At 41.6% G+C, this 15,463-nt stretch overlaps 1 protein-coding gene across 3 annotated transcripts in view; it reads right to left on the bottom strand.

Annotated features, from left to right (window-relative positions):
- Positions 1-9,190: 9,190 nt before the first annotated feature.
- IPO7 (importin 7) overlaps positions 9,191-15,463 on the bottom strand; it is a 65,112-nt gene continuing 58,839 nt past the window's right edge. For all 3 annotated transcript variants that reach the window (XM_001169290.7, XM_009459924.4, XM_009459925.5), the window contains 2 exons: positions 14,258-14,374; positions 9,191-11,339 (listed from right to left, as the gene is read on the bottom strand). In XM_001169290.7, coding sequence (XP_001169290.2) covers positions 11,242-11,339; positions 14,258-14,374 — 215 coding nt within the window. In that variant the 3' untranslated portion in view covers positions 9,191-11,241. The remainder of the gene's footprint in view (positions 11,340-14,257; positions 14,375-15,463) is intronic.

The following is a 15,463-nucleotide window of genomic DNA, read 5'->3' as shown; positions in this document are numbered from 1 at the left end:
ACAGAGGGAGACTCTGTCTCAAAAATAAATAAATAAATAAAATAAAAAAGAAACCTGTGAAAATAATTTTCTGAGATATAATTTTATGTTTATCATAAAATTCACCATTTTATACACTTGAGTATATATCTATATATATATACTCAGGTTGTGCAGACATCACCACTATCTAATCCAAAATATTTTATCACCCCTGTAAGAAACCCCATACTCATTAGCAGTCACTTCCATTCCTTCTTTCCCCCAGCTTCTGGCAACCATGACTAACTTTCTGCCCTTTTGGATTTATCTATTCTGGACATTACATTTTAATGGAATCTTTTTTGTCGGACTTCATTATAGCACAATGTTTTCAAGCCTCATCCAGGTTGTAGGGTGTTAACAGTACTTAATTCCCTTTTATTGCCAAATATTTGGTTGTGTATATACCCGATTTGTTTATTGATTTATAGATATTTGGGTTGTTTCCACCTTTTGGCTATTATCAATAACACTACTATGAACATTTGTGTGCAAGTATTTTTTGCGGACCTTGTGTTTCATTTCTTTTGGTATATATACCTAGGAGTGGAATTGCTGGGTCATGTCTACGTAAAACAATATTTTCAACCTTTTGAGAAACTGCCAAACTTCCACAACAAATAAGCATTTTACATCCCATCAGCAATGTATGAGGGTTTCAATTTTTTTTTTTTTTTAGACGGAGTCTTGCTCTGTTGCCCAGGCTGAGTGCAGTGGCATGATCTCGGCTCACTGCAAGCTCCGCCTCCCAGGTTCACACCATTTTCCTGCCTCAGCCTCCCGAGTACCTGGGACTACAGGCGCCCACCACCACGCCCGGCTAATTTTTTGTATTTTTAGTAGAGATGGTTTCACTGTGTTAGCCAGGATGGTCTTGATCTCCTGACCTCGTGATCTGCCCACCTCGGCCTCCCAAAGTGCTGGGATTACAGGCGAATTTCTCCATATTCTTACCAATACTTCCAGTTGTCCATCTTTTTTTGAGATGGAGTCTCACGCTGTCACCCAGGCTGAAGTGCGGTGGCGTGATCTCGGCTCCTCCACTTCCGGACTTGAAGTGATTCACCTGCCTCAGCCTCCCGAGTAGCTGGGATTACAGGCTTGTACCACCATGCTCAGCTAATTTTTTTGTATTTTTAGTAGAGAGAGGTTTCACTACGTTGGCCAGGGTGGTCTCAAACTGTTGACCTCAAGTGATCCACCTGCCTGGGCCTGGGAAAGTGCTGGGATAACAGGCGTGAGCCACTACGCCCAGCCCATCTTTTCTTTATTATAGTCATACTAGTAGGTGTGAAGTGGCATCTCATTGTTTCTGATTTGCAGTTCCCTTATGACTGATGATGTCGATCATCTTTTTCTGTGATACTGGCCATTTGTATATATTCATCAGATAAATGTCTACTGATTCCTTGCCCATTTTTTAACTGAGTTGTCTCTGTTGCATTGCAAAAGTTGTTCACATATTCTGGATATTAGCCTGTTATATACTTTGCGAATATTTTCTCCCTTTCTCTGGCTTGTCTTCACTTTCTTGAAAGTGTCTTTTGGGCACAGTGGCTCATGCCTGTAATCCCAGCACTTTGGGAGGCTGAGGCAGGTGGATCACCTGAGGTCAGGAGATTGAGACCAGCCAGGTCAACATGGTGAAACCCCGTCTTTATTAAAAATACAAAAAATTGGCCGGGCTAGTGGCTCACACCTGTAATCCCAGCACTTTGGGAGGCCGAGGTGGGGAGATCACCTGAAGTCAGGAGTTGGAGACCAGCCTGGTCAACATGGCAAAACCCTGTCTCTACTAAAAATATAAAAATTAGCCGGGCATAGTGCTGGGCGCCTGTAATCCCAGCTACTTGGGAGGCTGCAGCAGCAGAATCACTTGAACCTGAGAGGCGGAGGTTGCAGTGAGCTGAGACTGCGCCATTGCATTCCAGCCTGGGTGACAGAATGAAACACCGTCTAAAAAAAAATACAAAAAGTTAACTGGGCATGGTTGTATGTGCCTGTAGTTCCAGCTACTTGGGAGGCTGAGGCAACAGAATTGCTTGAACCCAGGAGGCGAAGGCTGCAGTGAGCTGAGATTGCGCCACTGCATTTTAGCCTGGGCAGCAGAGTGAAACTCTGTCTCAGAAAAAAAAAAAAAAAAAAAAAAAAAGCCAGGCGCAGTGGCTCACACTTGTAATCCCAGCACAGTGGGAGGCCCAGGTGGGTGGATCATGAGGTCAGGAGATTGAGACCATCCTGGCCAACGTGGTGAAACCCCGTCGCTACTAAAAATACAAAAATTAAGGCTGGGCACAGTGGCTCACACCTTTAATCCCAGCACTTTGGGAGGCTGAGGTGGGAGGATCACCTGAGGTCGGGAGTTCAAGACCACCCTGACCAACATGGAGAAACCCTGTCTCTACTAAAATTACAAAATTAGCCAGGTGTGGTGGCATATGCCTGTAATCCCAGCTACTCAGGAGGCTAAGGTGGGAGAATCGTTTGAACCTGGGACATGGAGGTTGCAGTGAGCTGAGATCGCGCCATTGCACTCCAGCCTGGGCAACAAGAGTAAAACTCTGTCTCAAAAAAAAAAAAAAAAAAAAAATTGGCCGGTTGCCTGTACTTCCAGCTACTCTGGAGGCTGAGGCAGGAGAATTGCTTGAACTCAGGAGGTAGAGGTTTCAGTGAGCCGCGATCGCGCCACTGCACTCCAGGCTGGTGACAGAGCGAGACTAGACTCTGTCTAAAAAAAAAAAAGTGTCCTTGAAGCACAAAATTTGTGATGAAGTCCAATTTGATTTTTTCTTTCTTTTCTTGTGTTTTGATGTTGTATTAAGAAACCAGTCCCTCATCCAAAGTCATGAAGATTTATGCCTATGTTTTTTTGTTTTGAGAAAAGCGTCTCTCTCTGTCACCCAGGCTGGAGTGCAGTAGCATGATCACAGCTCAGTGCAGCCTCAATTTCCCTGGGCTCAGGTGATCCTCACATCTCAGCCTCCCGAGTAGCTGGGATTACAGTTGTGTGCCACCATGCCTGGCTAATTTTTGTGTTGTTTTGTAGAGACAGGGTTTTGCCTTGTTTCCCAGGCTGGCCACATACTCCTAGGCTCAAGGGATCCACCCACCTTTGAAAGTGCTAGGATTACAGGCATGAGCCACCATGCCCAGCCCTATTCCTGTTTTTTTCCTAATTTTATAGTTTGAGGTCTTACATTTAGACCTTTAATCTACTCTAGTTAATTTTTATGTATGATGTAAAGTAAGAGACCACCTTAATGTTTTGGATGTAAATATCCGGCTGTCTCAGAGCCATTTGTTGAAGATTCTTTCTCATATTGAGTGATCTTGGCACCCTTGTTGGAAATCAGTTGACCATAAATGTAAGGGTTTATTTCTGGACTATCAATTTTATTCCATTGGTCTATCTATGCCTTTTTATTTTTTATTTATTTATTTATTTTTTGAGACGGAGTCTCGCTTTGTCACCCAGGCTGGAGTGCAATGGCATGATCTTGGCTCACTGCAATCTCGGCCCCCTGGGTATGAGCAATTCTCCTCCCTCAGCCTCCTGAGTAGCTGGGATTACAGGCGTGCGCCACTGCGCCCGGCTAATTTTTGTATTTTTAGTAGAGACGGGGTTTCATCATGTTAGCCAGTGTTGCGGGAAGTCAGGGACCCTGAATGGAGAGACCGGCTGGATCCATGGCAGAAAAACATAAATTGTGAAGATTTCATGGACACTTATCAGTTCCCAAAGTGAATACTTTTATAATTTCTTACGCCTGTCTTTACTGCAGTCTCTGAACATAAATCGTGAAGATTTCATGGACATTTATCACTTCCCTAATAATACTCTTATAATTTCTTATGCCTGTCTTTAATCTCTTAATCCTGTTATCTTCATAAGCTGAGAATGTACATCACCTCAGGACCACTATTGTACAAACTGATTGTAAAACATGTGTTTGAACAATATGAAATCAGTGCACCTTGAAAAAGAACAGAATAACAGCGATTTTCAGGGAACAAGGGAATATAACCATAAGGTCTGACTGCCTGCGGGATTGGGCAGAATAGAGCCATATTTTTCTTCTTGCAGAGAGCCTATAAATGGACATGCAAGTAAGAGAGAGATTGCTGAATTCTTTTCCCAGCAAGGAATACCCTGGGAAACGAGCGCATTCCTCGGGGGAGGTGTATAAAAGGCCGCTTTGGGAGTGTCTGTCTTATGCGGTTGAGATAAGGACTGAAATACGCCCTGGTCTCCTGCAGTACCCTCAGGCTTACTAGGATTGGGAAATTCCAGCCTGGTAAATTTTGGTCAGACCGGTTCTCTGCTCTCGATCCCTGTTTTCTGTTAAGATGTTTATCAAGACAGTATGTGCACAGTGGGACATAGACCCTCATCAGTAATTCTAATTTTGCCTTTGCCTTGTGATCTTTATTGCCCTTTGAAACATGTGACCTTTGTGACCTACTCCCTGTTTGTACACTCCCTCCCCTTTTCAAGTCCCTAATAAAAACTTGCTGGTTTTGCAGCTCAGGGGACATCATGGGCCTACCGATATTTGATGTCACTCCCGGAGGCCCAGCTGTAAAATTCCTCTCTTTATACTCTATTTCTCAGACCGGTTGACACTTAGGGAAAATAGAAAGAATGTACGTTGAAATATTGGGGACTGGTTCCCCCAATAATCCAGGCTGGTCTCGAACTCCTGATCTCAGTTGAGCCACCTGCCTCAGCCTCCCAGAGTGCTGGGATTACAGGTGTGAGCCACCGTGCCCAGCCCCATTGGTCTATTCTTACACCAGTACAATGCTATTGTACTACTAAATCATGTTCTTTTTGAAGATTGTTTTGGCTATGCTAGGTCCCATGTGTCTTCATATAAATTTTAAGATAAGCATGTCAGTTCCTGCAAAGATAACTGGGATTATATAGGAACTACACCTAATCTATAGATACATTTGGGGAATTTTGCCATCCTTACAATATTGTCTTCCAGTTCATGAATGTGGGGTGTCTTTCATCTTTTCTTTCAACAGCATTCTGTAGTGTTTTGTGTCCAAGTTTTGTACTTACTTGCTCCTGTTTTTTAATGCTGTTGTAAATGGAATTTTCTTTTCCTTTTTTTTTTTTTTTTTAAAGAGATGACATCTCGCTCTGTTGCCCAGGCTGGAGTGCAGTGGCGTGATCTTGGCTCATTGCAACCTCCGCCTCCTGGGTTCAAGTGATTCTTCAGCCTCCTGAGTAGCTGGGACTACAGGCATGTGCCACCAAGCCCAGCTAGTTTTTTTTGTATTTTTTAGTAGAGACAGGGTTTCACCATGTTAGCCAGGATGGTCTCCATCTCCTGACCTCATGATCTGCCCACCTCGGCCTCCCAAAGTGCTGGGATTACAGGCATGAGCCACTGCGCCTGGCTGGAATTTTCTTAATTTCATTTTCAATTCATTTATTACTCTTGTATAGAAATACCACCAATTTTTTTTTTTTTGAGATGGAGTTTCGCTCTTTTGCCCAGGCTGGAGGGCACTGGCATGATCTTGGCTCACTGTAACTCCTGCCCCCTGGGTTCAAGCAATTCTCCTGCCTCAGCCTCCTAAGTAGCTGGGATTATAGTGCCCACCACCATGCCCGGCTAATTTTTTGTATTTTTAGTAGAGATGGGGTTTCGCCATGTTGGCCAGGCTGGTCTCGAACTCCTAACCTCAGGTAATCCACCTGCCTTGGCCTCCAAAAGTGTTGGGATTACAGGCGTGAGCCACCACACCTGGCCAATACCACCAATTTTTATATATTGATCTTGTGTCCTGCAACCTTCAAGTTGTGTTTTTGTTTTTTTTTTTTTTTTGAGACAGCATCTCGCTCTGACGCCCAGGCTGGAGTGTAGTGGGGGGATCTTGGCTCACTGCAACCTCTGCCTCTGCCTCCCAAGTACCTGGGATTACTGGCGCCCACCACTACGCCCAGCTAATTTTTGTGTTTTTAGTAGAGACGGGGTTTCACTATGTTGGCCAGGCTGGTATGGAACTCCTGACCTCAGATGATCCACCCATCTCAGCCTCCCAAAGTGTTGGGATTACAGGCCTGAGCCACTGCGCCTGGCCTTTGTGTGTATATCCTTTATGGCTTTCTAGATATAAGATCATGTCATCTGTGAATACAGTTTTAATTTCCTTTCCAATCTGCATGTCTTCTATTTCCTCTTTCCTATTTTCCCTGACTAGGACTTCCTGTACAATGTTGAACAGAAGTGGCAGAAGGGAGCATCCTTGTCTTCGTCTTTGATAGAACATTTTTCTTTCACTATCAAGTCTATTAGCTTTATAGTTTTGTTAGATGCGTTTTATCAGATTAAGGAAGTTCCTTTTTCTAGTTTCTTGGATTTGTTTAAAAAAAGATTCAGAAAGAAACCTTAAAATGCTCCGGTAGACTGGGTGCACTGGCACACACTTGTAATCCCAACACTTTGGGAAACCGAGGCGGTCAGATCACCTGAGGTTAGGAGTTTGAGACCAGCCTGACCAACATGGAGAAACCCCGTCTCTACTAAAATTACAAAACTTAGCCGGATGTGGTGGCACATGCCTGTAATCCCAGCTACTGGGGAGGCTGAGGCAGGAGAGTCTCTTGAACCCGGGAGGCAGAGGTTGAGGTGAGCCGAGATCATGCCATTGCACCCCTGCCTGGGCAACAAGAGCAAGATTCCGTCTCCAAAAAAAAAAAAAAGGCTCTGGTAGTTACAGAGCTCAAATATTGTATGTAATTGACAAATCCCAATTTATATATGAAAATAGAATCTATTATTTTTTTTTTTTTCTGAGACAGGTCTTACTCTGTCGCCCAGGTTGGAGTGCAGTGGTGCGATCTTGGCTCACTGCAACCCCCGTCTCCCAGGGTGAAGCAATTCTGCCTCAGCCTTCTGAGTAGCTGGGATTACAGGCATGCACCACCACGCCCAGCTAATTTTTGTATTTTTAGTAGAGATGGGGTTTCACCACGTTGGCCAGGCTGGTCTTGAACTCCTGGCCTCAGGTAATCTGCCAGCCTCAGCCTCCCAAAGTGCTGGGATTACAGGAATCAGCCACCATGCCCAGCCTATTATTATTTTTTAAGACAGGGTCTTGCTGTATTGCCTAGGCTAGTCCTGAACTCCTGGGCTCAAGCGATCCTCCCGCCTTAGCCTTCCAAAGTGCTTGGATTACAGGCATACGCCACCATGCCTGGCCCAGCATCTATAAATATATAAAGGAGAATTCTCACCTGTGCCTTAACACCTGGAGGGGGCCGGGCGCAGTGGCTCACGCCTATAATCCCAGCACTTGGGAGGCCGAGGCGGGTGGATCACGAGGTCAGGAGTTCCAGACCAGCCTGGCTGAGATGATGAAACCCCTTCTCTACTAAAAATAGAAAAATTAGCCGGGCGCAGTGGCAGGCACCTGTAATCCCAGCTACTCAGGAGGCTGAGGCAGGAGAATCACTTGAACTTGGATGGCAGAGGTTGCAGTGAGCCAAGATCATGCCACTGCACTCCAGCCTGGGTGACAGAGTAAGACTCCATCTCAGGGAAAAAAAACAAAAACAAAAAAACACCACCACCACACCTGGAGTGGGGATGACTACCTCACACAGACACACGCACACACAAGAACTTATATATTTCTCCTATAGTGCTAAAACCAAAGATTTTGCCTAGCTTAAGAACCACATTGTCCAGCTTCTTTTGATATGCATGGTCATAAGAATATGTTTTGACCCTTTATATAAGGGGCAACAATGAGTACAGCCTACTGTATTGGTCCCTAAAGGAAAGGGATGTATCTGTCCCCATTGTTTGTTTTATGCAGTCATAATACTACATACAAATCTATTCAGTGGTAATACTACATACAAAGGATGAAGGGCCTAGAACAGTATTGGATCACTTCAGTTAGCTGAGTTACAGCCTGGGTCTAGAAGACCTTTGGAGAAGCATACTGCTTCTGCTAATGCTAGTTTTTGGATTGCCAGGTCAACTTAAAATGTTAACTGTTTATGTTAAAGAATCTATTATCCTAGCCTTCTCTAATTTGGAGGTCTGATTTAGGTAACTCCCTCAGTTGAGAGATGACAGTACTATCTCCAAGAGCACTTTCCAGGTAACCTTTGTTTACCATGAGCCAAAGTGTGAAGTGGCTATTGCAAGAATGGCCAACTCACCAAGGATAAAAGCTAGAATTCAGTAGGCACTGATAAATGGTCACAGAAAATCTTTACCAAAATTTAAATTACAAAGAACAGAACTGACAGTTTTATAACTGATGTTTTAAATTTAAGTCATTTATTTTACAAACAGAGACTACCTATTATACTTAAGACATTGTGTTAGATCTTTGCCAAAGACATGGTTTAGTCATACTAATGTAATCCATTTTTTAACTTTCCATATTAATTTAATTTTTAATTCATTTTTCTTTATGCTTGCTTCAGGGGCTACATCTGGGACTGAATAGCAGCATATGGCCCAAGGGCTGTGGTTTTGCCACTCATGCTCTATACTCTAGTCTCTTCCAGAGTTGAGTATAGCAGTCACTATCTCAATACAGTGTGTCACTATTTTATTACCTGCAGAGAAACAGATTAACTTCCTTTATTTAATACTGATAAATAGAAAGGCTTTTTCAAGAAAAAAAAGAAAGCTTACATTTACAAAAGTGATTTATACTAATATCTGCCATTAACAAAGACAAATACTGAAATCCACACAAAATCAGAATTAACTTCTACAACTAAAAAAAAATTATAGGGTAATAAAACTGTAGGAAAAGCTGTATGTAAAAAGAAAAAAAGACAAGTCCCTATGTAGCTAATTACAAGAGAATATTGTAAATACATTCAAGAAGTTTTCCAAAAATCCTGCAGCCTCATCTAGAAACTGATACATGTTAACATTCTTGATCTATACCAAATTATAATGTTAAAGGAAATCATGAAAACTGAGGTATATATTTGATGCATTAGAAACTATCATTTGAACACTATTTAAATAGTTTAATTATAAGGTCTAATTTCAAGTTAAAGTCTGTAAACGGAGATTAGTTTGGATTATATGACACAGGAGACAATAAAACATGTTCTCAAAGACATGCCAATACATTTTCTTGAAACAGAACCTCAGCAAATGAGAATTTTCATACTATGCATGGGAATAACTAAAACCTTTATTAGATATGATTTTCCATTAACAATAATGTGAAAATTAGAATTATGAATTCAAAAAGCAGTGAAGTCTGAAAATTTAAAAAGTAGACTAGGTATTAAGGGATTAAAGGTAAAGGAAGACGAGAATGTTTCTTTAATACTATTCATTATTTCCCCTCTGTACACAATGTTGCATATATACAACTACTTCATTTTTATTGACTTTATATAATAGTGAAATCCCTTTAAGCAACCTAGGGTATACAGTTGGTGTCCAACTTTCAGGGGATTTTGGGGGGGGAGTAGAAACACTTGATTAACAGTTTTCACCCACACATGTTAGACAATTTTTTTCTTTTTTTGCCAAGATTTTAGTAGTAAATTCATAAATATAGGAAATACTTTCACTCCTTCAGTGTTAAAATAGAAAACCAAACAGTGCCAACAGTAGTGGCTTAATTATTGGTATACAAGAAAAACACAACAACAATGGGTTTTCTTAATTACGCATTTTAAATATCAATATGTGTATTTGTTTTTACAGTTATAAATTTTTTTCTCATCTGTTTTAGACAACAGCTTGTAATAGTTTTGAATCCATTAAGATGTTGCTTTCAATTTGAAATATTTTGTGTATACATGTATATAAAAAATAACCCAATGTATGACTCATCTGACAGATGTTTAAGATCAATAACGGCTTATTTTTCAACATGCAGTTAGGAAGAGAGGGAAGCAAGCCAACCTCTCTACAGTATCTTTTTGCTGGCTTGTTTTTGCAGTGGTATCAATAGTGGTTTTTGGAGGGAACCATGTGCCTTCAGCCTATCTAGTCAAGATCAGATACCACGATCAACAAGAGCGATAGAAGAGATGGGGAAAGGGGAGTGGGTAAGTGTTAAATATCAATTTTTTAAAGTGTGCATTTTGTACTCTTTCTAGGCACAGGATTAAAAACAGGCCAATGAGGAAAAATTTGTTATAATTAGGAAAAAACTGCAATCAAATCAAGACATAATAGCCGAATTAAGTTCTTTTAATAGACTGCATATATAGATGTTTAGCCATACTCTTAGATCAACTCTTTAAGAGTAGAACTTTATATCCAATTTACATGCTCTAGATACCACCTTTCTTATTTTTTACAGTAAGGTCTGGTATTCAAATACCCACTTGTACACTGACAGCTTTAAGAAAAACAGGACACAGAGGGAGTTGTCATTTTTAGCAGCAATGAAATACCACTAACCCCTTTTTACATACCGAATTCAAGTCACTATCAGAGGTGAGTAAACCACAAAGTCACCAGGTACAAAATTGCTAGTTCATTTTTAAATTAATAACTTGAAATTACCCCTGCCCCCCACCCCATTACATCTTTTTATAAACAGCAAACATTTTGCTATTTTATACACAGGCTAGCAGGCTTGTTTCAATATGAAAGTGCTAATTCATTTACAGATTTTTATAATCAGTTATGTAGTGCTACAATAAATGTCCAATAATCTACATAGGAACAATGATGAAAATGATGAAGACTGAATAAGGCTATCAGATGACCTTATCTTATTTACATATAAAGAATAGATACCCAATGGTGAGGAAGAGACAGAAATTGGACAAATACTCATAGGTGTAAAAATTACATCTACCTTTGAGTTTTATACTGTAAATGAGACATTTTAAATAGTCCTGTAGCCCATGCCTATTTTTTCCTCAGAAAAAGAAAAGCTGCCTTCATGACATCCCCTCTTGTTTCAGATTTCCACAGTGTCACTTTGAAGCTTCAGAGTCAGGATCTTACTTTCTTCAAAAAATAAAGAAAATACTCCCTCTAAGGTACCTCCCATCCCCCCCACCCCCAAAATCCCGCTGATTTCTTTTCCAGTGCCAGGTTGCATGATCAGGTCCCATCTCCTGGGGTTGTTGTTTCTTTTGTCCATCTATTGATTATTAGTTTAGAATAGATAACATGAACCAGTTCTGGAACCACTACTAGGAGGAACACAAGCTCTTCACTACAATCACGCAGCAGGAAAGAAAGAGATAACTCAATTCATCCCTGGTGCTGGGCCTCCAAAATTGAAAGAACTTGGCACAACTGGAGCACTGAATTTGTATCCTCCATGCTTCTCAATCATTTTGGATTCTAGAAGACAAATAAAATTTTAGTAGGGCATTCAATCAGCTACTAACTTGGTGAGAAACTGACAAAACATTAAACAAGCCAGTAGCTTAACCATCATTAGTGGCCAGGAAGTTCCAAAGTCCATGATTTCTCCAATGTATAGGGGCAAGGGAGCATGCATTATGTAGAGAATATAATCTCTTTTACTGTATGCTGTAGACTTCTTAGCCAATTTTCACTTCCCACTGTTAAGAAAAAAATCTTTTTTTTTTTTTTTTTGAGACGGAGTCTGGCTCTGTCACCCAGGCTGGAGTGCAGCAGCACGATCTTGGCTCACTGCAATCTCCGCCTCCCAGGTGCAAGCAATTCTCTCCTGCCTTAGCCTCCCGAGTAGCTGGGACTACAAGTGCATGCCACCACGCCCGGGTAATTTTTTGTATTTTTAGTAGAGGTAGGGTTTCACCATGTTGGCCAGGTTGGTCTAGAACTCCCGACCTCAAGTGATCCATCCACTTCAGGAGTCAGGAGTTTTTGAGACCAGCCTGGCCAACATAGTGAAACCTCGTCTCTACTAAAAATACAAAAATTAGTTGGGTGTGGTGGTGCGTGCCTGCAGTCTCAGCTACTCGGAAGCTGAGGCACGAGAATCACCTGAAATCGGGAGATGGAGGTGGCAGTGAGCCGAGATTGCACCACTGCACTCCAGCCTGGGTGACAGAGTGTACTCTTCTCAAACAAATAAATAAAATAATTTTTTTAATTTATAAAAAAAAGTCTATAGATAATTGTTGTGCATTAACAATGGTGTATAACCTAAAATGTACTTTTGTTTGTTTTTATTTTTTTTTTTAGAGACAGAGTTTCACTCTGTCACCCAGGCTGGAGTGCAGGGGCGCAATGTTGGCTCACTGCAACCTCTGCCTCCCAGGTTCGAGCGATTCTCCTGCCTCTGCTTCCCAAGTAGCTGGGACTACAGGTGTGCACCACCATGTCCAGCTAATTTTTGTGTTTTTTAGTAAAGACAGGGTTTCACTGTATGTTGGCCAGGCTGCTCTCGAACTCCTGACCTCAAGTGATCCGCCAGCCTCAGCCTCCCAAAGTGCTGGGATTATAGGCGTGAGCCACCGCGCCTGGCTTAAAATGTGCTTTTAAAAATTGCACACTGAAACATTTAAAGATGAAAAGATATGTCTGGGAGCTATTTAACTTCGTAAGTTTTTACATTTTTGGAGACGGGGTCTCACTCTGGCACCCAGGCTAGAGTACAGTGGCACAATAATGGCTCACTATAACCTACACTTCCCACGTTCAAGTGATCCTCCAGCCTCAGCCTCCCAAGTAGCTGGGACTACAGGCATGCACCACCATGCCTGGCTAATTTTACTTTTTGTAGAGATGATGTCTCACTATGTTGCCCAGGCTGGACTTCAACTTCCAAACTCAAGCAACCCTCCTGTCTTGGCCTCCCAAAGTGCTGGGATTACCGGCATGAGCCACCACGCCTGGCCAAGTGTTTAAATTTTGTTTTTTTTTTTGAGATGGAGTTTCGCTCTTGTTGCCCAGGCTGGAGTGCAATGGCGCGACCTCGGCTCACCGCAACCTCTATCTCCCAGGTTCAAGCAATTCTCCTGCCTCAGCCTACCGAGTAGCTGGGATTACAGGCATGCGCTACCACGCCTGGCTAATTTTGTATTTGCAGTAGAGATGGGGTTTCTCCACGTTGGTCAGGCTGGTCTCGAACTCTAAACCTCAGGTGATCCACCCGCCTCAGCCTCCCAAAGTGCTGGGATTACAGGTGTGAGCCACTGCGCCCAGCTTAGGTGTTTACATTTTTAACAGAACTTTCTACTATCTAACCATCACCATGAGCTAAAGTTATTGCAAACTGAAAGTAGTCTTCAACTGTACCTTTTTTTTTTTTTTTTTTTGAGACAGACTTTTGCTCTTGTCACCCAGGCTGGAGTGCAATGGCGTGATGTCGGCTCACTGCAACCTCTGCCTCCTGGGTTCAAGGACTTGCCTGCCCCAGCCTCCCAAGTAGTTGGGATTACAAGCATGCGCCACCATGTCTGGCTGTGTTCTCTAGTTTTTTTTGTTTCTGTTTTTTTGGAGATGGAGTCTCGCTCTGTTGCCCAGGATGGAGTACAGTGGTGCAATCTCAACTCACTGCAACCTCCGCCTCCTAGGTTCAAGCAATTTTCCTGCCTCAGCCTCCTGAGTAGCTGGGAATATAGGCATGTGCCACCATGCCTGGCTAGTTTTTTGTATTTTAGTAGAGACAGAGTTTGGTCATGTTGCCCAGGCTGGTCTCAAACTCCTGAGCTCAGGCAATCCATCCACTGTGGCCTCCCAAAGTGCTGGAATTACAGGCATGAGCCACCACACCTGGCCCAATTATACTTAAAAATAAGCAAACTGGGGCTGGGTGTGGTGGCTCACGCCTGTAATCTCAGCAGTTTGGGAGGCCAAGGCGGGCGGGTCATGAGGTCAGGAGATCGATACCATCCTGGCTAACACAGTGAAACCCTGTCTCTACTAAAAATACAAAAAATTAGCCAGGTGTAGTGGCAGGTGCCTGTAGTCCCAGCTACTTGGGAGGCTGAGGCAGGAGAACGGCATGAACCCGGGAGGTAGAGCTTGCAGTGAGCTGACATCGCATCACTGCACTCCAGCCTGGGCGACAGAGCAAGACGCCATCTCAAAAAAACAAACGAACAAACAAACAAAAAAAACGAAAAAACCCAACTGCAGCCAAAGCCAAAATTAAGTTATCTTGAATTAAATCCCTCAGATTAGAGTTAATTCCTATCACCTGCAACAACTATACCTTTTATATCATCTTAAATGATATAAAATTTAATGATATAAAATTAAATGATATAAAATTTTAAACCTATAAAAGTCACTAATTAAAGAGGAGTTACAGTTAATTAACATACCATGGGCTGCTCTTCTTTGATCAGCCAGAGTTGCTATGTCTTGTAACTGTTTTCTTTGTTCTTCATTAAGACCGTGAGTCAGTGCCTGATACCACACAGGATTACGATTTTGAATAGCTATCAAAAAATAAAAACAAGGGAAAAACAACATGAATAAGAGAGGCTTGGTAGCTCCGTTCTATACTATTCCTCCTACTCCATCCGAGGCAATACTGAAATTCTGATCTATTTTATATTATCCCAATAATTTTTAAAATTACCATATTTGTGAAACAACAGATATAGGAATAAAAATTAATTACAGCTTATCTTTATGCCTCCAAAAACTCTAATCATTCTTACGATCCATGTCTCCAGCAAATAAGGACTCAGCCTAACTAGTTCTTATATAGTAAGTAACAAACCAGGGAGACTTCAGGAATAAAGCTAACCCAACCATCTTAAAAGATTCAGAGCTAAAGCAACTTGAAAATCATCGAGGCTACTGTGGTACATGGGCCCCGTGTTAGGAACCATTCTTTAGGGACTGACATGTGGTGTCTGTCTACAAAGTACAAGGCACAGAAACAACAAGTTTGGCACCTCAATCAGTTCTTGCTGCCATGTAGCTCAGAAACCAGCACTTTGTGCTTCTGTAACCTTGCATCAAAACTGCCTTGTCATGGGCTTAGAAGACTCAAATCCTTTGGTTATCAGATAATGTATTCTATCAAAAAATATATTCATCAGTTCCCAATGCATAGGAAATGATATATAACAGCAATTAACTCTGAGAGGAAAAGATGTTTCAAATACAGGAGAAATTTAATTTCTTAACGTGGATGGTAAAACACAAATGCTATACCTTGTTAAAATCCAAGTAAATGATGGTAAAAACCAACCAGAACCTAGTATTCTGGAGCCACATACAATGACACATTATAGGAACAGTGGACTTTTCTTGGAATATTTAACAATGTATGTGGCTCCAGAATCCTAGGCATATATAATTCAAAAATCTCAAAGTTAAATTAGTTGTTTAAAGCTAAAAATTTGATTATGCCGAAAGTGCTAATTTAGTAATAATAGATTAAATTAGTTAACACATCATAGAATATAGGAAAAAAAGAATTATAAGATCATATGCCATAAATGCTAATATACTCTAACAGGTAAGTGTAGGTTTGGGCAGGAAAAAAGGATACACACAAATAATAACATACAACA

This window comes from Pan troglodytes, chromosome 9, assembly GCF_028858775.2.
Source record: "Pan troglodytes isolate AG18354 chromosome 9, NHGRI_mPanTro3-v2.0_pri, whole genome shotgun sequence".
In the NCBI taxonomy this organism is placed as follows: domain Eukaryota; kingdom Metazoa; phylum Chordata; class Mammalia; order Primates; family Hominidae; genus Pan; species Pan troglodytes.
This window is presented reverse-complemented; position numbering and strand designations above follow the sequence as displayed.